General features: G+C 35.8%; 1 protein-coding gene across 8 annotated transcripts; it reads right to left on the bottom strand.

Moving 5' to 3' along the window:
- On the bottom strand, positions 1–27,754 carry LOC126380696 (gamma-aminobutyric acid receptor subunit beta-like). Of its 8 annotated transcripts, none has more exons than XM_050030282.1 (10): positions 27,602–27,754; positions 14,833–14,933; positions 8,746–8,813; positions 4,748–4,974; positions 4,554–4,636; positions 3,259–3,396; positions 2,209–2,493; positions 1,795–1,985; positions 1,573–1,707; positions 1–1,173 (listed from the first exon to the last, which is right to left on the bottom strand). In XM_050030282.1, exons 1-10 carry the CDS (start codon positions 27,679–27,681, stop codon positions 1,009–1,011), a joined length of 1,473 nt encoding a protein of 490 aa, XP_049886239.1. In that variant the 5' UTR covers positions 27,682–27,754; the 3' UTR covers positions 1–1,008. The 8 variants fall into 8 exon arrangements, with proteins under 8 accessions (XP_049886239.1, XP_049886243.1, XP_049886236.1 ...); XM_050030286.1 differs by having other exon boundaries at positions 1,807–1,985; XM_050030279.1 differs by lacking the exon at positions 3,259–3,396 and adding an exon at positions 2,862–2,999.

The following is a 27,754-nucleotide window of genomic DNA, read 5'->3' as shown; positions in this document are numbered from 1 at the left end:
TTCGGCATGCATTTGTAGATGGAAAGCAGAGTCAATTTCTTAACATTCACGAATCATTTCCAAATTAGAATAACATAAAGCTACAATATTTAAATAAAAGTCGTCCAGGGTAATTGAGATGGTTTGCAACCGCAATCAAAACAAAATAGGTACCTGTTTAGTATGTTCTAACGATACAAAATTAGCAAAGAATAAACAAATCACTAACTGTTTAACTAATACAAAATTCTACTAAAACTAATTAATAAATCAAGCAGTGAAAGTTGAGCATCAGATTATATTACAACTATAATTACTCTACCACTCATTTTACCACACAATAATAATAATTTGAAACTGTTGTCACGTATAAAAACATACCTTTTGCCACACAACAATAATTTAGGAACTTTTTCAATCGCTTCGAAGTCCATTATTGTAAGTAAATAAATATCGAAATATTCGTTAGTTTGTAACACATATCTCGTAGTCTAATTATTGCTTAAACTCGTTGAGTGCTCGCGGAATTATTCCAATCCAAATGATTTACACCGCAAGATCTACATAGAGCCTGATCTACCAACTCAATCAATCATGCTACTAAACGAATCTATACACAATCTGTAAACCAAAATTATTTTCAATCGCCCAACATCTAAAATGTCAAAAAATTTCAGTCGTTTTGTTTCTACTTCAGACTCCAAGAAAAGAGACTATCTTAGATAAAAACTTCCGTAATTACTCGTATCATTCAAGTTAATATATTTACATTTACTTTACGTTACGTTTAGTAGGTACATGTATAAGTTAACATCTAGGCAATTTAATTATATCTACAAATTCATTTCAGAAATTATACAGCTATTAATAAAATCTAAAATGTATCGTGTGCTAGTAATTCGCTAATTTATTTGACGGTTACTTTTAATGGCAAAGTTTTTGTTTTAGTGTCTAGATTTCGCATGTATTGCGTTTCAAATTATTATTTCGGTACCAGTGGGAAAATGAGTGGGTTGTGTACAATGCCCTCTATTTATCCTCTTCCAGAAGAACCAGATCGTCAGCCACGACGTCGGACACGTGTAGGTAAATGATCCAGTACATGAGGTTAAAGCACACGAAACACACAGGGAACACGATGCGCGAGTACTTGTCGATATCCGACGGTGTCATGCCCAGCAGTTTGCTGATATCCTGGAAATTGAAAACAATAAGTTACTATTTTAATTCTTAGTAAAATTCGTTGCAATTGGGATTTATTGATTACCGGAAATCACATACCGGTATTGTTCATATTCGTAATCTACCTATTATCAGATAACTTTTAGTATTACATCGAAAATTTAAGTTTTGGTAATCTGTTTTATACGCAATAACAATTCAATTTGCTGTAAAAAAAATGGTGTTTCATCATTTTGTGTCATAGGTGTTTTGTAAATAACAGGTGGGTACACAAGTTATTTTATAAAGGTATCTTAATTCGAAATAGAAACTAATCGCACAGCAGTAATCTTAACGCTACCGGCTCTAAATCGCAAAGCATATCTAGAACTTAATCCAAATTAGAAAATAAAATGGAAATGCTGTATTTACCTTTCCAGGGTGCAGAATGTGCGGGGGAGGGCCAGGATTTTCTTCTTCTGTGCCGCTCCTGCCGCCATTTATTGTGTTCTCTAACGTGCCACCTTTCGAATGTGCTTTAGGGTCGTGGACTTTAAAGCGGACTTCCTGAAATGTACATTGAAAAATTTGCAACGGCAGCCAAGAAAGGATTAACATTTAATAATGCAATAAAGTAGTAGCAAATAATATTACCGAGCAGCTTACCGAAGGCCTCCCGGGTGGACATCTACCCAATGTACCCATCTTGGAAAGCGTATGGGGATCTCCGACTGGCGGGCAATCCACTGGAGGCAGTTTCTTTTCGGACGCGATTTTTTGAATGGCTACAAATCTTTGTTTCCTCATTTGTATCCTCTTAGCCATATATCCCACTGTTGCATACTCTGAAAAGATAGGAGAATGCGATTCATATCGAAAGTCCTTGTGATTTGATCGTGAACTTACCACATAGTATATTTTTTAGTATTAATTATCGTACTATTATTTACAATATATATACGTATTCGCTTCGCATGATGTTTTAGTACAAATCGCTGATGCGTACTTAAATAATTAATAAAAAAATCGCTATGCATTACACTATACATATGAATTAAAAGGTGTTACCTAATAAGCTGGCGAAAACCATCACGAAGCAGGTGCCCAAGTAGACGTCGATCGACTTTACATAGGAGATCTTAGGCAGGGCAGCATTAGTAGATGACATGAGAGTAGTCATCGTCAACACAGTGGTGACACCCAGCGCTACACGAGCCGGGGTAGCGTTACGATTCAACCAGAACGATACCCATGATATGATTACAATCAAACCAGACGGAATGTAAATCTGAATGAGATAGTATCCCATGGAGCGGACAAACTGTATCTCACATGCCAATCTTGAGTAGTTTCCTGTAAGCAGTATTTGCAAAAAAAAACATGTATACATTAATAACTCTTTGAAAATAAAGCGCCACTATATTTACATTACGATTTGAATCTAACAAATTAAAATACTGTATTATCAAATAAACTATTTATATATCTAATGTATTAATTGTCAACGACACTCATAACAGTTAGTTATACAAAAATTATCCGTAATGATCCACGTCACAAAGAAACAAAAGTATTTATTGACATTGCTATAATCACACCACTCAGTGTTTTGTGCAATAATACAAAAGCAGGACGTGATAAGATTCGTGGCTGTTTCTGTCCAGTGTTTACCGAAGTGGTGTCTTTTCTTTTTGTAGGTACATCCCCCGCACCCCATGTACCTGTGGTAAGGGAGATCTCCATGGCTCGCTGGCGATGGCCGAGCACCTTGAACTGCGGCAGCGACACCTCGCTCGACACGCCCACAGAGTTGGGGCCCTCGTTCCACTTGTATCGGATGTCCCGCATGGTGTAGCCGACTGTGCGCAGCGACACATAAATGAAATTGCCCCAGGCCCATCGCAATGGGTTTTGCGACTCGAGTCGTCATTCGGTCGGGGTAAGAGCGGGGGAGGCGCGAGCTCGATTTCGCGCGTCTCGTCGTGCGATTGTTGTGTCGTGTTAGCGTGTGTGCTAGTGTCGCGGTATCGATCGTCTGCACACGGGCTGAGGGAGACGGGGTCGGTGGCGGAGTGATGAGCGGACAGTGCTGGGACAGCGGGCATTCCGATTCGTTACCTGTCGTGAGCGTTACAACAGTGGCGCGCTGCCGGTGGCCGAGCACTCGGAACTGCGGCAGTTGCACCTCGTTGCTCATACCGACGCTCGATAATCCGTCTTTCCAATGGTATCGAATGTCTCTCATTGTGTACCCGACTCCGGAGACATGCCAAACACACAAAACGCTATCACTTACGCTGCGAAGCATCGCGTACCCCTCAGGCACGCGGCCGCGGCGCGCGGCGTGGCGAGGATGGGACACGCGAGACACGAGCGAGCCGCTCCGAGCTGTAGGCCGAAATTTGACCGCAGAAGCTCGGATCAGCTCGAAATGGATGATAGAAAAATATAAATTATCTAATTCTACCTACTGGTGATAAAGGCGAAAAAAAGAAAACTAATTATTTATGATAAATAATTATGTGCTAGAACAAAAAACAGGTATTTGTCCAAAATAAGTAAAAGCTCCAAATAGTGTGGTAATAATAAGGGTTTGGAGAAAGCTGGAGGTGTCATGCAAGTGCGACAGGACTGGCAGGAGGCATGCCCGGGAAGCGCGTGCGGTGTGTGCCGCTCCGTCTGCGGCACGGCTCCTGGTGGTTGTGCAGGCCCCGCGCGGACCCGGGCGTCAGGCGCCACCGTCCCCCGCCTCCTTCGGACCGCTCAGCTATCGCAGCGTCGATGTCTCAGTATCATTTCGTTCGCTTTTATGCTCGTGAGGACAAGGCTTACTATTATACGAGTCTGCCTTCTGCGGGTGCTGTATGCGAGAAGGAGACGTTCCAATTTATGAGAACACGAGGGAAATCACAGCACGTGTCGACGATTAAATTGTACGCTTGTGCTCACAGGGTATCCCTGAGTAGCATCTGTGATACAAGAAAGTGGTCACAACACAATATCGGTAAGCCTAGTGATAAATTTGCATTGTGGTTAAGAATCAAATTAATGATTGCTTTAGGTGAGACGATACACACGAATAGTTTCAAAATACAGAACAGTTGGTTTATTTTTCTATCATCGGAAGGGAATCAATTTGTTTGCCTCGCATGTTTGTCAAGATATTTAATTGACTAAAACCATATAATATATAGCTTTACGATTATTAAACAATGCACGATAAAAAGCGTGCTATGTTAAGTACTTTGTACAAAATATATACTGCAGACGACACATATTTGATATAGCATAGGTAAAATACTGCTTTTGAACATAATACATATTTTATATTATAGTGTCAGTTAGGTACTTAATCACACCACAAACCATTTTTCCATTAAAGGTGTTACAAAAGTCACAGTCAAGATACTTACAACTCTCTATCTCTATATGACATAATTGGCGATCCATCGGGAAATACTGAAGATTCATAGGACACGACGCGGTGATTGTTAATCTGAAATATGTCACATGCATAGTTCATGAATTAATATAAATAACCGGCCGTTTTGATAGCTTCTGGAAAGTAATAAAATAATTTATAAATAAAAATAGGTTTGCACTGTACCTGATACTCCTAGTAATTGAGCCTGAATAGTGAATACGTATGAATTCGTTGCTAGTGGTTGCTATGTGGAAATACGATTGTTTTTCATTTACAAAGAATGTATCAGGCACCCATATGTTCTTTATAAATTCAGAACCAACTGATAAGGTTTCAACTCCGGGTCTCTTTTTATACGCTAACCGAGGATCCGTCCAAAACTGTCTGAAGTAAAAATCCAACGTGAAGTCCTGAAGAAAATAAAAATCCAATTGAAATTTTTGACAGTCAGAGTGACTCTACAATAATTAGAAAAGGTGAAATAATGAAACCTATCATTTTGCATTTAGTTTTTTGTCAGACAATCAAAACTACTATAAACATAGATCCTGATGTAGAGGCTGTTTATAAATCAGTTACGACTTAATAAAAAAATACGACTATTATTTGTAAACAGGACATATGTTTACTGGTGTCAACCATCTTATTTTTTTTCGAAGTTGATGCAAAAATGTACCTATTTAACACTTATGAAAACTATGGAGTTGATTAAATACTGATACTATAACACAAACATCTAACATCTGCATGCTTTGTTTTAAACAAATTCATTTTACACAATTGTCAGTAGGTATTGCGACAGTTGTGAAAAGGCGAAGAAGTACGTCAGTTTTTAATACAATAATAAATCCGAAGGTTGGTTCTTGTAACTTCAGATTGATACGTATACACTGTAGGGTACTACATTCAATAGACAAATTGAGCGGTAAGCTTGAAACAAATAAACAAATGTGCACAGAGTGTATGGTGACATGAAGCCTACAGAACACAGGTGAGGTCTAAGAATGATAGGAGGTAGGTGCTCTAAGTGGTAGGAAAGGGCGAGGTGAGTGGGTGGCGGCGCAGGTGGGCACCCACGGCTCGATAAAGGCAATCCTCTCTTAATTGAAGCTAACACGTGTGCAAGTTGCCACGAATAAAGTTAGGACCATGTTTGTGGAACAAATTAACGTTCATTAATGAGCTCGAATCGCGGGTTTGCGTCTTGTAAATTAGACAACCTTCGCCCCCTGGGCTATGGGTCACGTCTCATTGTGACCTTCCCAACCTTGATTTGGTTTCCACTTCGGGGTCCTTCACCCAAACATACGCCTAGCAAGCTCACCCAGCATCACGCGTTGGAATACCGATGTTCGACTCGAGCCATGCGACAGCAGCAGAGGGCATACAACAAAATCATTATAATTAATAATTACTCAAGAAGAATCCAATGTCATCGGTGTTCCAAGAGACCGGAGAGCGGAGAAAGTTAACGATTATTGGCAATATTTGATTAGATACACATATACGTACAAACACAACAAACTACAAAATGAGTCACGATAAGAATAGTACAGTCGTCGCAAATCCATAGAGCATAAGATAAATTACTTTAAACAACATTGTGACATCAAGTTTTAGGCTATGTGACGTCCATAGCTCGAGCATTCACTTAAACACATAGAATAAATAAGTGATGATGGTCTGTTAGTAAACATCTCAATATTGTATACAATGGAAAGGGTATAAAATTCCGAAAAAGTAAGGTTTTTAATGTCACGACGAATAACTTTTATTCTATAACTGTGGGCAATAGTTCTCAATGAGTTAAAAAAGTAATCCGTTATTTTAAAACATCTGAGAAATACCAAATAAGTACAAAAAAGTTATTCAATCCAATGACTGAAGTATATATCTCACCATCATTATAATTACACCCTTTCCACAGAGCTTAATTACATTACAACAAACGTATAAAGCTTTTTCATTATTATCTGGTAATGTGTCTAGGTGCACTTTATGAAATACGATATTATTAACAATTAATTGAAATGTAGTAAAAAATACCGCGGTACAATGATCGTGTATTATTTATATTATGAATAAAATGAATGGTTACATAATATCTTTGTAAGTATTATTTATTATTAACTATAGAGATCCAGAACATTCCATGTGTTGCGGTGTCGCAGCGCAGCTACTTAACTACGGCGGCGCAGTGATGTAATATCACCGGTTTGGTAACCACCGTTTTTGTAAAACTGTGACATTAGTATTTTATAAAAAAATATAATTTCCATTCCGTGCATGACCTCAGAACCATAGAGCAACGCCGACCTCCGCGGCCTCAAAACGTAAAATGATTATTAGTTGAAGTTACAAAAATCAATGGATTTGAAATGTTACTGTTAAATGTTAGACATATAGGTACCTATCTCTCTATCTATGCTATTATAAGACTCTACATGGGTCATTACCGTGTGTTGAAGATATTTAAAAAGGGTCCTTTGACGCTCCAAATAAGCAGCATATACAGCTTTTAATTTTTGTTTCTCAACAATGGAATAAAATCTATTACTGAACGAATTTTGATGGAGTTTTCACTAATGTATCAAGTAGACCCTTCACTGAAGCGTGAAATCGTTTTATGGCAATCGGTTTACACGAAAAGAGATTTGCTAATTTGAAACAAAAAACCATATTATTTTATCACTCTGATATAAGCTTTGTTTTATCGCATAAGAAAAAAGATGTGCTATCTTTCAAAAATGCACTTATTTATAAAACAGTGTGGATTGTTCTATTAATAAATAGAAAAACCTATAAAAAGAGTAAACTTAGATAAATGTCGATAGGGAAGTATAGACCCAACACAAATCAGACAAGGTCGGTTTAAGCCTTACGTCATAATTCTATAGTTTAAGCGATAAACATAGAATTCTTTCGAGCATTTTAAAGCTAATTTGAACACCCGGACACTTCATACAAAAAACTTTGTAAGTTATCGTACACGCGCGTCTGAGGGCTGCCAACTACAATATCAATTTTAAACGTCATTATTTACTTAGGTTGGAAGTACTAAGTCGCCTTAGGTCCACTAGTTATACTAAATGTGTCAATCTATTTAACGATTTAATACACAATTAAGTGTATTTAAGTACATAATTATATTTTGTATGATTGTTGTAGCGCATCACCGTGACACAGGTCATGCGGGGTAACTTTTGGGCTGCGGCACCGTAACGCATTTGTGTTGGCGCTCATACGAAACGATAACGAATATTTTACATTATTGTGGCTGCTTATTAGTTATTATTTATCTGTGTAGTAATTAAATGTACATTCTGTTGTCTCAAAAAGATCGCTACGAAAAAAACAGATGTCATCACTTGATTTCCATATAGCAGCAACTTTGGAATTACGAGTACTGCCAGACACACAACTGGGTAAATTTTCAAGGTTATAACGGATTGCTTTTCTTATTATGATGTCTTTAGATAAAATTAACAACACAATAACTTAAGTATTAGATAAAAAGACAGGGGACACATAATAAGAAAGCAAGTGGGCGGACATAGGACGATTTGCTCCACCAAAACGCGAACATGCTCGCAGCCTCGTGTCTGGGGCTGCTCGGTCGCAGCGGACAAAGCGCGCGACCGGAGCGACCGAGACAAGCGTGATCTGACAGGGGCGAGTACCATAAGCACTTCGGAGACGGAGCTGATAGAGAGCACATACATGGTGACGCCCACCTCCACTGGCGGACCTGCAATCAAGCCCAATCGTGAGTCGCGCGCGCGCCTCGCGCTGTGAAAACCAAACCAGAGGACGGTGACGTGCCCCATCGCCCCGGTGGGCGAACAGAACGGGGGAAGCGAGAGGCGCGGGGTACGTGCGGATGGCGGGCGGTTCGGATAGTCCCGGACGCGAAACTACGGGACCTTGTAACGCAGACCGTTCGCCGGCGGCGCGGCACCAGCCCAGCGGCATCCGCGCGATCCACACGACTACCACGCGATGCGACAGCGTGTGCGGCAAGCCGCGATTTATGTCGCATCGCTACACGCCTACCCACTAAGATGCGATCGAACCGTGGACACGGGTGCTACGATGATCGGTATTAATGCTGGTGAATACACTAAGGGACAAAAATCTTGCTATGTATGCGCTGTGTCGTTAACATTGCTTTGAAAAGATACCATTTTGACTTCAGACAGAGAGCTGATGGAGAGCACGTACATGGTAACCCCCACTTCCACGGGTGGTCCTGAAAACGACATATAACATAGGTACATACAACACAATGACAAGTGTTACATATCTTGTTCCTCTACGACTGGACATTTGACTTTTAAGTGCCTAATAATTTATATACTCTCCATGCTCGTACATAGCACGTTAACCCATTTACCCTTAGTAAATAAACGCTTTAATTCGTAAACTATATCCGTAATAACAAAAAATACTGATTTGATAATAAGTATTCTGAAGTATTTGCGCTTTAGCATGGAACGCGGTACTAAGATAGAGACACCCACCCTAGCGCGAAATAGACATCGGGCAAAATTGAAGTAGGTACTATTCTGACAACTGTTCTACGTACCATTCTAATACGCAAAATAATTATAGTCAGCAAAGGGATTCTGAGAAATTCATGAAAGTAATAAGTAATCCGTTAAGTAAGTACAAGTACAAGCTACTTCCATGGAGCTAACATAAAATAATTCGATTGACTTTATACATTAGAGTAAACAAGTCGTTTGAAAACCTACGTCTTTAAAGTTTTGTCCCCTTTAATTGATTTCCAGATTTATTATAAATTATAAATCTCTTAAAATCAGTATACTTATTATAATTATCTTTTTAAATAACTGGTATACAGCTGTCCAAGTAACGCAGAGCAGCGCGGCGCTGCAGTAGGCGTTTAATTAGCATTTGTTAAGATAAATACATAAAGATATGTTTTATTATTACTAATGTTTTTTCCATATCTTAGAACTATGGAGTCCCGGACTTTTGGAGCCAAAGCCAACACGTAGAGGCCCTTTTAATCAAATTAACCTAAAATTTGATACTATTATTACTTCTATGTTTAATGATTCTTCGTTTCCAGGTTACGTTCCCCAAAAACAATATAGATGGCGCTATAAAGATTTCCTTCGTTAAACTTCTAATTTCATGGACAACAGACATATGCATCTTGTATCTTTGTTTTTGGGTAAAAATTATAATTAATAAATATATAATAAATTAATAATTATTACCCTTTTTATTACACCCAGGTACAATTACATCTTTCACCCATTATTATTCTGATCAGAATAAAGAGGGTATACCCTTATTATTTTTTTTTGGGTATACTATAGGTATAGGTAGCAAAAAAAACAAACACATTCTATACATAATGTGATCCAAATATCACGCAACTATTATTTTTATATTGTAATGTAAAAATTAAAAATACAAATGGTACAAACCCATAATGGGTTTTGTATTTTTGAATAATTATGTACCCGGGTAATGAGAAAATAGATAGATAGATAAAATACTTTATTGAGCACAATGGACACAAAATACAGAGATAAGGACAACATATACAGAAATGCACAACAGGCGGCCTTATTGCTCATGCAATAATTTAATAGGTAAGTAATTAATATCACGTTAAATCTTGACACGATAATATAGATGATATATTATAATTAACTCAGGAACGCAGCCTGGAAAGTCACTCATTGACATTTTAACTCAGTTACACTCTAATGAGTAATGTTACAAGGGGCTATTATTAAGTATAACTTTTTATAAACTACTAAAAGGGCACATAGTGCTCAAAGCAGATCAAAATGTATACCTACGCATGGCACGCTAAGTAATAGTGATGTGGAAGAACGGCGGTCTGCTTTCAGCTTAATATTATTTATAGCCCTTTACTGGCGGAATTAGTAGTACGGTGGGTCTGGTGTAGTTGTAATCAATTATGGTTTAATTAAAATTAAACAACCTGTAATAGTATTGCTAATTTAAAAGGAATCATTCAGAAAAAGGTACTTCGGCGTTTTAAATTACTAATGTTATGTTATCTCACGGCTAGTTCGTGACTTCATAAAAAGTCCGATGCATACCTCTTAAAGATCTATTATTTAGATACAATGGCCCCGCTTCCTGCAGACACCTAATTTTAGTTTAAGTTATACCCGTCATTTTCTTGTTCGCGGAAAAGGAAAGGGACGGATGATTGAGAATTGTTAATTTTAAAATGAATGAATAACCTGAGCGAATAAAATAGGCATCTCGCTGATATGTAACCTGTTTGACGTGTGCTGTCAACTTAATTCTTTTATTTGATTATTCGTGTTATTGGCGATTATAAAATTTTGGGAGCGTTTTTTTAAATTTCTGCGTAAAATTTACGTGTGTTTCTTAAAATTTATGACTGTCGATTACCCGTCCCTTTCCATTTCGGTAGATAAGAAAATGACAGATATAACTTCAAATAAAATTAGATGGTGTATACTGGAATCAGCACCATTGCCTACTTAATACTATGCTATAGGATTGACAGCATAATTCTGTGGCTTTTCGAAAATGGATAATGCTATTCAATGGCATCAAATAGCACTATATATAACAAATACAGTGGAATCCGCAAATCCACCGAGGTTATCGCAATACCTTTTAGATCACTATTAGCTCTAAGTAAATTTAGTTACGTCTACCACTTTTTGTTTCGACCAAGCAGCTTGTGTATCTTTACTATCACTTTCGTGCACTGTCGCTTTAAGAATGAATTAAACCTATCTACTGTTAAGCCCAAAGTAATAGTAAAATGCATTTTTATCAGTTAGTCAGTCTCTAACATACTTCAAATTTGGCAGCAAAACCTGCTTAACTGCTATTTGGGCGCGTCAAAATAATAACGTAGTTTATTAATTATCACTGAAGTAAAGAGCAATAGTCATTGAATATGATTTAAAATCATTTTGGGACATTTAAGTTCGAAATATAACTTTTTTCATTCACTAAATACTGTTTTAGAACTTTTATTTCCCACTTTCATTCTTTAAAAAAGAAACATTATTCGGAAAATATTCGGAATAAATAAATAGAAATAAAATAAAACAAATAATAAATAATAGTGTATGTTAATTATAAGTACAGGGGGTTATGGACATCGTAACGAATACTGAGGGGGATAATTCAGACCATGATTCTGAGTTGATAACAAGTGGAATATCCTCTTGGAATGTTTTTGAAAATTTTAGTGTTGTTTTAATTATTTTCAGTTCCATACTTATGCGACGGAAAATTCCACTTGATATCCACTCAGAATAATGGGCAGAATCACTCATCAGTGTTCGTTACGATGTCACTAACATCATGTATACTATTTATATTTTAGAGAGCTATAGAGTGGAAACATTTTTATTTTACAGATAATAACGTACTTGTTAAGAGTAGACTAGGTACATTTATTTTCTAAGCGTCCATAGGTTATCACTATATTTCTTGAAACAAGGTCCTTAGAATATATTTTTTCCACGAAAAAACAGTCTCCACTCATTTCATTTCAGTCAATTGTTATTTTAATGAAATTAAATTGGATTAAATTCCTCATCACACATGGATAGGACGAACTAAAAATATAAATTTAATGAGACTAATCTCGTGACGCCAGGTGCGGGTGAATATGGCTTAAGTACACAGATATTGTTGGACGGCGTGGTTGCAATTATCACAACTTATAATAATGTTATCATCGACCAATAACAACCTATAGGTAGATGCGGCTCACTAACCTTATAGCAGACCATGGCGGGTCCAGCGACAGTTCAATACGGTGCGGTGGCTCACTTGGAAAGCGATGCAGTTATGGTAGCCAATCCAAATTCGTGGAGTTTAAATATTTTAAAAAAGTAGTTAATTATTTTATATAAATACGTATGCAGATATGCTCAGAACATTATAATATAATACCAAGGGTATCCAAACTTTAGTAGGTACATGTAGCCATACGAGTACATCTGGGTGTTAGTGACACTGTAACAAATACTGAGGGGGATGATTCAGACCATGATTCTGAGTTGATATCAAGATAATTTTTTCATCTCAAAAGTATACTTAGAAAAGTATAGAAATTGAAATAATTTAAAAAACTTCAAAAATAGTCATGAATTTTGCCACGGAAAATTCCACTTGATATTAATTCGGAATCATGAGCTTTTACAGTTATTTAGTTACGATGTTACTAACACTCTGTAGACGTCCCACAGTGATGAACACTGGTTTCCTCTCAATAAACTGGAGGGGGTATGGACAACCAGGTCGCTGTTCCACTGCGGGTTGATTTTACTATGGAATAAACGACAATTCACGTCCCCGTTACTTCCGGATAAACACACAATACGTATGCAGCGACGTCACGAAAACAGCCGATAAAAATTGTGAGCCACTTTCCCACTAGATAGCGTTTATTACTAATAAGTTAGTTAGACAAGACAATTAATTTTCTTTTTTTAGAAACAAGTACATTAGGTACATTCTTGTAGTCACGCATGAGAAAGACACATTAGATAAGTTTAATTAGTAACAGATAAAGTTTCTTAGTGGTGCGTTTTTTTCCGACATTATTCACTAGTAAACTATCCATATTATCGGTCCCGGGATACAATTTGATTAAGTATTGCACCAAGACACCAATGTAAAGTAGGTGACTCGTGTATTGTCTTCACTCTACTTTTTCAGTAGGACTTGATACTTCGCTTGAAAACGCACCACGTGCTCTGTGCGCTGGTTCAACGCTATAGTATTGATATCGCTAGGAATCGTCATCGAATCATAACCAAAAATGACCAACAAAATAGGAAAATTAAGCGAACCAAATGGAACACTTAGATACGTGCATAGGGACAGCTGTCAACAGGAGGTGAATGCCCTCAGGAATACTCCACTTCCGTGTTAAATTCTTACTGAAAGTAAAATAAGAAAATGCGCAAAAAATAGAAAAGAATCAGAAAGCTTAACGGAGGTCCAAGCAAACTGAGTCGCGGTCTGGCCAGTTTATCAATACAAGTCACATTACACTTTTTTAAAGATCTTAGGGAATCTTGTCCGTAATGTAATCAACCACCAAAGCAAAGCATAATATTTATTTTGAGGGAAATCTTGATAGCAAGTCAACATAACTATAATAATTATTTGTGAATCTGTATTTTTTAATTAACAGCTAAGAAATATATTCGTTAGGTATATAACTGAATATTTTGGTATGATAATCGTTTGTGATGAAATATAATTTACTTAAAAATAATAATAATAATTATAATTTAATTTTCTTATTATAATAAGAAAACATGTATTAATAAATTTACTTAAATAATAATAATGTGTCTAATTTTACCAAAGTGTAAATAAATAGGTAATGCCAGATCTTAATTAGGAATTATGTTGCGGAAGATAACTATTTCGGTCGACGGCGTGTCTGCAATTATAAGTTGCATGAAATCAGTAGTGTATGCAATGTAATGTAATCCTTGAACAATAACAACAAAAGTAATTGATAGCTCACCAACCTTGTAGCAGTTCAGCCCGTGGCTGCTCAACGATAGAGCACGTAGAAAGCGGTGCGGTTATGGAAGCAAACCAAAAATCGTGCAATATGAAGTTATTATTTTGATATTTGTTTTATATGGAATATTCACGTTATTAAACATGTGATGTGTTTCAGTGTTTAATTGTACTTTTTTACCACAGATGGCTCTGAGAATAGGTGATGTGAAGACGATGCATCGCCATTGATACCAGACGGAACCCAGTGAAAACACTTAACTGTCCTCAGTTCAGGAAGGTAGCCTTATAATAACAGTGAGCCGCTCTGCCACTAGATGCCTTTATTGCCAAACAAAAAACATAAAAATTGCGAAATTGCGCAACCACGCCGCTTATTTTGTTAAATAGGAATGCAATAGGTCAGTAGTTACTGTTTAAAATCTTAAGTACTTACTATTAGAAATATTATTAAGCTTTAAACTTAGCTTTCTGTAGCCACCTATAACATTGGTCTAACAGAAAGCTCGGTGAGGTGTGGATACTTGGTTCATCTTGCGAGAATGTCCCTCTGATTATCCCAATTGGGATAAACTCGTGAGCTACTTATGTTAGATTATAAGCTTGCGATCTTTTGCTACGAACTTAAATAGTGTCTCCAAGTTATTTTACCTAACCTAAAAACTGTTATGCATATAATATACTTACTTATTAAGTACATTTGTTTAAAATATACTAACCTCCATAGTTTGGCCTTACTCTTTTATCGTAACTTATACTAAATGAATCCAAAATGGCGGATATATTGACGTCGCCGAACATGCCACCCCCTCCGGCGCCCCTGTAAAAAAAACGAAGGATAATTTAACATAATGCTGAAAACAGATATAATAGTGTTAACTTAAGAAGAGTTCAAAAATATTTAGGTATGAAATAAGTATTTATCTAAATTCATTAAACATCACTATTACGAATTACCCCTTCGGGATGCAGGTGTCATGTGCTATAAGATGTGTTACGAATTATAATCCGATCATTTGGTAGTTTTACATGGAATATCGTGAGTTTTGCAAATTGATGATTTTGTAGATTTTAAGTTGCTCATTCCGAATTTCTTTGCATATTAAAATCCATAAGTAAGTAATTGGATTTAATTTTAAGTCTAAACATTCATCTAGTCATATTAGGTCTGGCTAGACGAGGTTCCCAATCTATGGTACACGACCCATGGTAGTCCGCGAAAAATTTACTTAGAATGAAAGTGTCATTCAACAAAATCGAGCGTGGCATGAGAGTAATCGAATAAGCGACTGACAAAATAACAACATAGCAAGTGCCGGTCAGTGAGTGTATGTTTCATCATTTTTGTTTTAGTGATTCTACTAAGTTTGGCCACAATAACAGAGTGTTAAATTTTCTTTCTTTTTAAGTAATTAGTATTTCGGGGATATAGTATTGTGAATTTTGAAAATCAGTCCACAATTGGCGGTGAAATCGCTAAACTTACTAAAAAAAAACAGGTCAAATGCGAGTACGACTCGCGCATCGAAGGTTCCGAGGCTTAGATTTTGCGGTTGAAGAACTATTGCATCCATACATCGACAGGTCGCGTTTGTTTACTAACTGCAAATAGGTCTGTAATCGCAAGAAGTTGTGTTTTTTTTGTAAGTTCTAGGAAAATTTCATGATTCCAGGTCAATGGGAAAATATTAATAATATTTGTTTCCCTATGGAATGTATGAAAATAAAGCTAAAAATGGCCGTATTTTTGAATGGCTAGATTTTCTTACAGGTCATGGGACCACATACATAAGTATTAGGTGTTAATTTCAACTTGATACTTCCACACGTTCCAACTGACGGACAACACGGTGTTCGTATAAGAGTTTCTTTTTTTAATAAAAAACGGTAAAGGTCTAAAAATAAAGAAAATACATAGAACCTGATCTACCTGTATCGGTATTTTTTTACCCTGTGGTAATAAAAATGAAGTGAAAGTTGTCAACTGGAAATGAGAGTGGTAACACTCGTTGGTACCTATATTCAATTAAAAACTTTTGTTTATAAAATTAAAGCATTCTAAAATATATTTTTATATCTAGTGCTATCTAGACACAACTTGAATACCTACCATTATTTAATTTTATTTGCCATATATTTTGTGTATGAAAGTTACAATTTAGTTTAGCAATGTTTGCAATCAAACGCTGACAAATGAAACCGTTTCTACTCGTATAATATGTGATGCTGTCACTGTTCTATTGTAAACAATTACTATCTTCCCATGAACTACCGGCAATTCAGTTATATCTGACCGGAACAGCTGATTTGGTAGGTATCAAATATTGATGGTGCGGTGTTGACAACATAATTGTCTTCCCTTGCTGCTTCCCGAACTTTCTTCCCTAGCATCGTTCAACGTTATAAATAAGTCACTTTTTTTATTCATTACATGGCCAAAAAAGTAGGTGCCTCCCTAACTCGCAACTACGCGACGGTTGGTCTCCGCCAAACCGCTCTGCGCTGCTCCCATACTGCATTCAGTTGACTATGAGGTGGCCTTTGGCTAGTAGCGGGTTGGTTATAATCCTGTTAAGGCTTTTCATGTTGTGATTCTTATAGTCCCGTCATACCTAATTAAGTATAATGTTAATAAACCTACCTACTAACGATGACATACGTAATTCGTTTACAGCTGAAATTCAGCTTGTACTAAATGTAAAGAACATCACAAGATCTTAGTGTTATCAGGTTAATGAAAATGTGAAGTTAATGATATAGGTACAGCTGTGAATTCTAAAGGCCTTAATATCTAAAAACCTGTTAAATGTCAAAAGCGGTAGATGTTTACACAACTTGTTAAACTTGTTGACTACTTAAATGTAATATGTTTTATATCAAATCAGAGACTAGCGTTTTTGCAACGATCCACACTAGCAACTTACCATTTTAAAATAAAGTAAGTCAGTTCTCAGACCGAAGATGAAAGCTAATAAAATGCATAGTCTCGGATAATTACCCTAAAAGGGGTTTAAGAAGTAAATTATATTAATTTGTTAAAAGTGGCCAAATATTAGACATTATTGTGAATATTTGTAAAAAAAAAGCCATGAGCTGCAATAAAACCGATAATCTTTTTAGTGTAATTTGAAGCAAACATCAGTCTTCACATTCCTTTTTATTCGACTGTGCAAATCTCTGTATAATGTGGCTCATATTGCATAATCAAATCAATACTGATTCGGAGAATACGTCTGTAGGAATTCCATCTTTCGCACTGTCCTTGCTAGAATCTTATTATGCTTTCTCGCTTTTCTTACACTATCATGCTCCAAGTAAGTCGATACGACATTAGACGAACGGGGTATTTTTTGGTTTTAAGTTTTTTATTCTATGTTTTACGTCAAATTTATCTATTTTAAGTATGTACAGATTTGTATCATTTTAAATTCTGATTTTTTTCAGGTTCATGGATTAATATGCTTTATATCTCAAAAGAATACATTATGATGCGCTTACTGAAAAACAATAATATCAGTAAGGATACATAGTTTCAAACAGCATTAAAGATGGACTAAATAATCTACAATAAGTAGGCACCTTCGACAATTAGATACCTTTTATACTCTACTCTAATTGCACATACACACTATCTAATCTATTTACAAGTTAAACATCTCAATTTTTAATTACAATTCAATCCGACATGGAATACTTTCAAACATCAAACATTCAATAATTTATTGATTAACATTTTCAATATGGCTCAATTTTATTTAATGTTAACATTGTCGAAAATTCAAACTTTTTATTTAAACCTGGATACTTGACGTGAACTAGAATAATACATCTACATCTGCGATCGATCACTCTCGCAAATAAAAAATATACACGTGTGTGTAGACCCGCTACAACTGAAACAAAGGAAGCAATGAAGCTTTTAAAATGAAATTGTGGTCGTAATAACATACTGTCCAATAAAAATCTAGCCAATAAAAACATAATCTTATTTTTCCTATAAGTATAACTGGAGTACCGCTCGCTGCTGCAGACTCAAAGAAGGTAACGCAATAAAAGCTATAAAAATGAATAAAACGCTGAGAGAAAAATGCTTTAAACTTTAACGCATAAAGTCTCGGAAAACTTTATTAATAAGTAGACGTCAAAGGTAAACGTACCTACTACGTAATGTGCTCGATAAATTGTTTATATCAATAAAAGTTGCCTGGGGCAGTCCTGACTTTTATGGAAAAAATAAACGTAAGTATTTAATTGTTGTCTGCCTCCAATAGAATTTATTATTGACATAGGTCTCCCAACTATTGTCCAGTGGTTCAAATTAGCTTCTAAAGGTTTGTTCAATTATGCTCCGCACTAATCAAATCCCCTGGTAGATGCAGCTTCCGGAGTTCGGAATAGATCACGCTTAGGGATGGCGCCCGAAAGACGATCCTAACGACTCGACTACTCTAGCCATAGAGGCGGCTAGTTAGCTTCAAAAAAATCTTCAGGATCCCGATACCGACCCCGCTAGCGTGGTCGACGATTTTCCTAACTGGCCCACTAGGATCGATTAATCCTTTCAAATACAATCCTCTCAAAAGACACCATGATCCCAGGTTCACGTCCAACTTGGCATCCTCAGGGATTTTCCTCAGGGCTGTTTTAAATTTTGTACCGGGTGATCGGGAGTCAAATCCTCAGCGCTCCCCATAATTTGTTCGGCAATGTAGTTAATATTATCTTAAAAAAACGATTTCTTAAATTGACACCTCTCTTGATTATACGATGACTAATTCAAGTGAAGAAAAAATCAATTACAACCGTACCTTGAAAATTCACGGGCACAGTGTGAGAAATATGGAAACTATGGAATATACGTTGTCAATAATTCCTCAAGCAAACTTTTAGGACAAACTGTCATCCTACGGCTGTCTTCTAATTTTCTGAAAAACATACCAATTTTCTTTCATACTTTTTAGAGCGTAATTTTTCTGTAGTCGGGTTTTAGTGTTAAACTTATATTTTTATTTATATTATTTTGAAGCGCTTCCGATACGTATTTTATGAAAAATTTGGAGATAAACCATATCCGGAACATTTCTGCAGTCATATCAACTCAACGTAATTATCGAGTAAATACAAGGATGCCCGCAAATAAAAGCTAGTAATATGTATACGTATATTTGAATTGTGTAAATTAAGCCCTATCATTTTATACCCGACACACTACCATTCGAAAAACAAAACCGAAAAATGTGAACGTAAAACCGAAACATAACCTTTCCTTCGTAAGTACACATTTTGACATGTTTTCTTCCTGATAGATAAAGATAGTCACGTACCTACTTATTTTATTTAAAGACACATTATAACTGCAGAAATATAAACAAATAAATAAATAAATCCGGCAAAATACGCAAAAACAACATTATTATGTAGAGTTAACCGACCAAATCGAAAATGGAAAATGTGAACTTAGGTAAGCAAAATAAAGCTAAGCGGCTATTTTCCTGTAGGTAAGTAGGTACCTACATCTTGAAATTATTCGGGTGTCTCGCGTTTTAGATGTTTAAAATGCGATGTTGCTGGTATGTACCAGCAATGTTATGATACTCACTATTATTTACCCAAGTTTGTACCCAAAATCTAGATTAAATGATAATCTAAATCCAAAAATCAAGTCAGTGTAAATCAAAATTCACAAATAAATTATTTAGTAACGATAGGTCTACCTATTTATTAAAAACTTATTTATTAAACTTGCTTTATATAAGCTTATAGTTCATGCAAATCGCGTACTTTAAATATTTATTTAAAATGTCAGTTGTCTAGACATAAATACCTACGTACTCGAAAATTATAGATATAATCGACAGGACGACAGAATTGGGTGCCAAAGCAGCAAACACGCATGCGCTCTAGACATTTTGAGCAGCACCGCTTTCGTAAGAATAAGAGCAGGATGTATTTCTATGAAAATTGAAAAAAGATGCTGCATTTAAGTCAGATATACCTACTTACTTATAATTTATTTCATGTTTGCTGATCAAAGCAAATTTAATGAAAGTGCTATTTTATTTTATTTTAAGTAGCTTGTTGCAATGTAATCTTAAGTATACATTTATATGTGTGTTAAAATATGCGTTGGTGTTGAGTTTCTTGTCATATTTTTCCATCATCACTAATTTAAGTGCCTTGCTCTTGTCGGTGTAGCATTTTCCATTCTTGTCTATCAAAGGCCAATTCTTTCACTTCCTTATAAGACACGACGTCACCGTCGTCGACGTCGTGAGACAAGGAAAGAGAGGAAGGGGAAGACCTAGAAGAGCTTCAACCACAAAACATTGCGAAACGATGTAAAACAATATAATTGTCATTCAACAGATGTAATCTATGATAATTACGCTTAAGAAATGATTTTGAATTTGACATTGTTTTATTATAATATTATTATTAGCGATATATACAGAATTGAAAATTATCTTAGTTGGTTCTCATTAAGTATTCTAGTTTGGCCTGACCCGTACCGACTTTGTTTCAATTTTTAAAGGCTGTACCTCTAGGTACGCTAAATGACAACTATCTTCTATCCTTCCTTTAATATTATAATATTTGGAAAGAACTATTACCTACCTTAATTATTTTCATGACTTAAGTGTAATAGTACGAAAAACTTCGTAACTTTAATATTTTTTTCAACACACTTGTAAAATTGAAATTGAATTGAATTGCTTTGAAATTATTTATTTATTTAATAAATAAAAATAATCCTATTATGATGTAATGAAAACTACGCTAGTGTTTTATTAGTTATTATATCCAGAAATGAAGTTACGAAAATGATAAATATTTCTGCAAATATGTAAACTGCGATGATTAAAATATGATAAGTACATTTCATTTCTTGATTATTAATTTTAGGTAACAAATTAACATTTAATAATTGAACTTTGTTTCGTATATTTTTAATTATTAGGCTGCTTGGCGCATCGCGCGAATGCCTGTTTTTCTATATGCGCACACACCCGAGATAATAGAATAAGAAATTCCAGCATCATTTCCGCCTGTTTTCACAAGTATGTCAAAATATTTACAGTTGTGTTTTGGAAAATATGTTGACGTTTTCGTCACAAATGTGTTGAAAAATGTCTTATAACAGGCGTGAGCAATATTCATTATGCTCTCGGCTCAATTACAATCTCGCCTCCGGCTCGGACTGAAATCCAATCTCGACTGTAATGTCCAACATAGCGAGACAATATCTAAAACACATTCAGTGAAACGTAACGGTAGGCAATTTTTCTTTGTTTATACAGTAACATACACGGTAAAATGTTTGTTCATTATTTTTAAATACACACTTGAATGTTAAATGTTCATTGAAAAGAAATTATCAAAACGAAAACGGAACAGGGCGATAATTTTACAGAGGAGTATAAGGGGTTCATGATGATGCTCCAGTTGTTTTCGATGAAACACTCCGCGTCGAGAGTGCTTAGCGATTTTTCAATTAACTTTTTTAACGCGTCGTTAACGGTCTAGAAAGAAAAAAGAAAAGATTTACTACCCGTGAAAGCAAAATTGTTTATTTATTAAACCGACTCGAAATTTGCAATGTTAATTAACCTTCGGTTAATGCAAATGCGCCCGCTCTGGAAAATTACCACTTACACTTACATCGACCCCAATTAAATAGTAACACCTGTTATTATTTAAATAGCTACCTGCTTGAGAATAACATAACGTAATCAGACAATGAAGCTAGTAGGTACCTAATTAAAAATATATACAATAATTTATTATAGTATCAAAAACCGTAGGTCTATGATGAATAATTAGTTTTGATTCTTTGTGTGAACATAATTTTTATAAAAGTATTATCGGAAACGTAATCAGCTCTGTCAAGAAATTATTTTCCTTTTTATGATTCATTTTGTAAAGCAGGACACTCAATACTAAGCAGCTTAACGCCTTTTCCAGCTGTCTAAAAATAGACGCAGTCCCGGAGTCAGGGCGTATCTAACCCACCGCGCAGGGCAACGGGAGAGAGCGCCGTCTTTAAATTTTTTGCCTTGTGCTTTTGGCAACTAGGTCCTATTTCCTATGTACACTCTCGTTGAACGATTTCTCTTGCTCTTTTAACATTCAGCCTACCACACCAGTAGTGTTAGATAGAAGATGCACGTATAATTTTTTGATCCGAATTCATTTGTTTGGTTTTAAAGGTGACACGAACGACAAATAAAGAAACGTTGACACTAGTTGCGTGACTTCTGAACAAAAAATACAAGAAAACTGTAAGTAACATCTACTTATTGATCGCACTTAGTGTAACGATGAGATTATAATACTGGGCGGGCGCGTGCCGAACAGGCATTTTCGGTTTGAATACCTTTAACTGCAAACAATCGCTACTTATTTAAAATTAGACTTAAATACATTTACTCTTATATCTGACTTTACTGCGATGATGACGTTATATACTGCAGTGTATTCCGTATTTTATGGACATGTGTCACAAATATTAAATATTCTTTTATATGGTATAGCTACTTTTAGGACCTATTGATTATATATTCAGAAGAAGGATTGAGATTTAAATTATTATTAATTTCACTTAACATTATAATTTCATTCACTTATGATTTAAGAAACCGATAAGCCGTTGGTCCCGGGCTAATAACCCGCACTGCAGCAACGTTGTAGAGTATGCTCCCTCCTGGTTGATTGAGGGCAGGCTTGTGCCCAACAGTGGGACGTATGAAGGATATTTATGTATGTATAATTTAGTTTTCAAGTTTCTTCCCATATTGGTTAAATAACACTTTGAGTACTGTTATCCTTTTCTTCTTATTCCTGCCTAAATCATTATCATAGCAAGACCTACACAAACGATAAAAATAATTCTTGTTAGTCGGTCACAATTAGCTAAATGAACGTATGTCACGAATATACGCATCTTGTTTTGAAACACGTCGTAAAATTTTAATTTTGCGCCGTCATTAATTATTTGCGCCAAAGTACGAGGGAGTACCTATATTCTGATAAGTAGACTGCAGTTACAGTTAAGATTAATAATGGGCCCGATTCCTGCAGACACCTCCTAATTTTATTTTAAGTTATACCCGTCATTTTCTTATCCGCCGAAAAGGAAAGAGACGGAGGACTGACAACAGTTAATTTTCAGATGAAGGAGTAAATCAATGAATAACCCGGGCGAATAAAACAGGCATCTCGCTGATATGCAAACCGTTTCACGTGTGCTGTCAACTTAATTCTGTCGGGTTATTGGCTAACATACAATTTTGGGAGGGCTTTTTAAAATTCTGTTCCATAAATTTTATGCCTGTCGAATACCCGTCCTTTTCCTTTTCGGCGGATAGGAACATGACAGATATAACTTAAAATAAAATTAGATGATGTTTACTGGAATCGGCACCTATATCAACAGTTATGACGAATACTTACTACTTAAGTGGTCGCCATGGCCGAAATCGGTCGGAGAGATCATCATCATTACTTAAATAAACTTTTCTGAATAGACTCTTGGTAGAATTATTTTTTCAAAAACCTTGAGAACTTCCATTCTAAACAAAATCTTTTAAAATACTTGCATAATTGAAGAAGCGATTGAGACATAGTTAGTATAAACATACACATAACATAACTTAAATTTAATAGCCTACATACGTCCCACTGCTGGGCACAAGCCCAATACGGAAAGTTGCAAGGATTGCCGTCTCCAAAGATAACTGCATCTGAGAGACAGAGGAGACCCATTGAGCAAACATTCCTCCAAGAGGTTGCGAAGTATTACTACATTTTTATTACGACAATTCGTATGGACATTATAGTTTCCTTGCATTCTTCTAATCAATTCAGTAAGTTCTGGAAAGCCACTAACAAATTGAATGCTAGACCTGGCTTGCGTGTGTGTGTGAGTGGATGCCAGGCTGTTGATGTAGCTAATATGTTCAAGGAGCACTTTATGGTGAAATCCCCCCTTGGACCGTCGCTTGGGATGAATAATGCTGAGAATAATTATAACACTAGTAAAAACTATGTGAAACCTCAAATCCGGTTCTTAACTAAAGAAGTCAAAAATGTGATTAAGGGGATGAAGAAGGGTAAATCTCCTGGCCTCTATCTTCTTAGCTTTATTGAGCATTTCAAGTATGCGGGGTTTACTTGCATTCATCAAGAATTAAATAATTTAAAAACAAAAAACTATGTGAAATTTCTTAACATATTTAATCATAGGTTGAGATTTTTTTTTGAAGTGACTTATTGTAGGTGGCATTAACTACTTAGCCGGAAAAATGGGGAGCGCTGAAAGCTCTCACCCGGTACAATAGGTTTAGTGTTTTCTTAACTTTTAAGTGTAAAACCGTTTATCATTTACTTATATTGCCTATTTTACAATATTTGAATCAGTTAATGCTAATGCACACTCCCTTCCAAATTGACTCTTGAGATGGATGTTGTGACAAAGGAGCCGTCGAAATAAATTCAAGCACGGCACGACATTAGGTGATAAAGATTTGCTTCACCCTAATATTCCGTATCATGACTCTTTACACTCAAAAAATTGGTTTAATACCTAAGGCTAGAGCAGCCTGTCAGTTAAGTAGAAGATTGCGTGATAGCTCAGCTCAGTCGCGTGATTTCGTTACCTACAACGTGTATGCAAATACAAGTTTCTGCACGACTGAAGCCGGTGGACTTAGTTGAAAAAAGCAAAAAACGTATTGAGTGGAAGTTTCGGCTGTCAGTTGTTGGATCAAACAATATTGAAGCTTTTATTTGTAAAAATTAACCTTAGTTGAAGAGCTGTCTTTTATAGTTTTCATGTGCAATTAAGTTAATTGTACCTGAACTTGAGTTTTCACCTGAGTGTTCACTCCTGTTCACAGTTCACACTCGAATGTTCCTTACACTTAAATGTCTTGTCTATTTTGTTGTAGAACGCTAAAGATGGAACCCGTATTAAAGTCTCAAGATTTTCCCTCACAGCACATCAATATCAATTTCATATGTAAGTAGGTCATTTTACTGTTGTCTATAAACGTAATAGCTAATTTCTGAGAACGGATCGAACGATGTCATCAAAGGCTTTAATGCCAAGAATTGCAGTACTTATTTTCGTGTAATTGTTTTATACCACTTCAAAGAAAATCTGTAAGTTACACAAAGCAAACAATAGTTTTAATGTAAGTAAGTACCTATATCAAGTTTTGTGTATTTAGTAAGTATAGATTAATACAATTAGCGCCATGCACTTTTAGCCATAGGCTTTAGTAAGTACTCAAAGCTGAACTGCCAAACTTCGGATCATGAAATTTTATAAAAGCGAACATTTCGCACGTGCCGATCATTTAATTGCGCAATTCGAAGTCATTGTTGTCATAACTGAATTGTAATCAATGAAAGCCAGCCGAAATGCTATAATACCAATAATTTAAACGATGGTCAGAAAATTTTGCGTAACTTTTGCCAATTGTTCTTTCTAACGAAACAAGAGCGGCGATGTTGTTTTAATTAATAGGTACTAAGTATTTTTATACTATTTACTACCCTTTTAAACCTATTTAAGTTTTTTTTTAATAATGTAACGATTAGATATTATAATGTATGAGTCTTCTTCGTACTCATAACGAATATTTTGTCCTGATGCGAATGATTTTATTAGGAATATTTTTAAGAATAAATAAGTATCTGTCGTTTATTTATATTAAAAGATTCAAATAGATTTGCATTGGCGAAGTAATAACTAATCTGTTAATAAACTGCTATAGACTATTATCATTATTTGGGTTGTTAAAGATACCAAATCTAATATACCTAATAAAATAAGCAAAACATTTTAAGTACAGAAAGAAGATATAAAAGTTGTTGGTTGACAACTAAACCTCAAGCAAAATAAGTTACTCGTAGAAAAGTTTAGCAAAGTTTTCAAACTTCTTTAAAGTAGATCCACAGCGTTAATTAAAATTATCTTCCGTTTTAAGTAGGCTTTGATGCTTCTAATTTAATTTATTCGGAGTCCTCGACGATGTTTTTCGTATATAACTAAAATTTTCTTTGTTTACTTGTACAATAAATAACAAATGGTCAATTATAAGAAAAATTCTTCTTGGAGGTTGGTCGTGCAACAGTTATAATACAGTTTAATAATAATTTAAGATAGGAAACCTATACACCTCGACCAACTCGCAGCAGACAAATTGAGCAGCGTTGTGGAGTATGCTTTTTATCCCCTACAGTTTATTGAGGGGAGGCCTGTGGGCAGTTGACGTATTACAGGCTGTTTATAGTAATATGGGTTCAGAACAATGGTTCCTTTTCATACAATTCATTACAATTAGAAATACTTACTAAATTCTACCCCCAAAAAAACTAAGTACTTATAGAGGTACAAAAAAGCTTTTACACGTCACACTGCTGGGCACAAGCCTCCCCTTAAATCAACCGAAGGAGGTGGGGGTGTTAAAAAGTTAATAAAACTTGTTATAATTATATCTCAAAATTATATCCCGATAAATGACTAATAAATTCAAACCTTTATTCCAAGTTGTACGTACATAAGTATTTTATGAAAAACAATTCGTATCAGACGACTGCCTCACTATAGAAATACATTGAAAAGAGTATTTATATTGAAAATAATATTCAATTAGATCAGGTGTCAAGTTGAGCGAATTTAAAATATCCAAATTGTTGATAGGTCATTTCGCAATTCACATTAAACTTTTTCTTGTAAATACAAAACAGTAAGTAGGCATCCTGTTTTCCCGAATGCCTTGTGTTCCTTCTACTCAGTACAGATGTCTATTTACCTACTTGGTTATTTTTTTGAAAAAAGCTATACCGTTAATGCTACCAATTGTAATATAATAAAAGCATCTTCAGACGAATGTATATTTCATCTTCGCCAATCGATAACATCGGCCGAAACTTGCCTTATCTGTTTCCAAATAAATTTGCCACGTCGCCGTACCATCTCGGAACATTAAGTATGTTTGACTTTGGTGTGATGTATAAAGAGGTTTAGTGAGTTATACATAATTGGCAAATTAAAAGCCTAATTTAATTATATATCACATTACACATCGGAGAGTCCTGTCAAACAAAAGATACTATGTACACAGTACTACCTGCCTATGTACACAGAGACAACGGTGAACAAAAGTAAAAATATAATGAAATTTTGCGTAAAATATATTTGGACCAATTTGCATTGTATTGTAGGTATACAATCTCAGAACTTTGTAAAGTGGATGAACTTCATTGCATGCTTATTTACTCTTTAAAACTAAATGACTACTCATTTTATTATATTCGAGGAAGGGAAAACTAATGCTCTCCTTCATCGTAAATCTAATGCATTCAGTTTTACTGCCACTCTCAGATTTACGATCGTCACAGCTTATCGAGGGAACTGTAGTAAAGTTTTACGTGAGCATGGTCGCTGTCGGTGTGGGCGATGGCGTGGTGGTGTATACTCACGCGACATGGTTAGCTTGCGGGAGGAACGCGGCCGCGAGCGCCAGCAGCAGCGGTGCGCTGCGGGGGCGGGCGCCGCTCATGGCGCGAGCGGTGGTCGCATGGAGCCGCGCGCGTCCCGTGATGCCGCGCTCGCTCGCCGCCGACGTCGCGCGG

The sequence above is a fragment of the Pectinophora gossypiella genome, chromosome Z (genome assembly GCF_024362695.1).
Source record: "Pectinophora gossypiella chromosome Z, ilPecGoss1.1, whole genome shotgun sequence".
Lineage (NCBI taxonomy): Eukaryota > Metazoa > Arthropoda > Insecta > Lepidoptera > Gelechiidae > Pectinophora > Pectinophora gossypiella.
The sequence above is the reverse complement of the archived record's forward strand: the minus strand, read 5'-3'. Positions and strand labels throughout refer to the sequence as shown.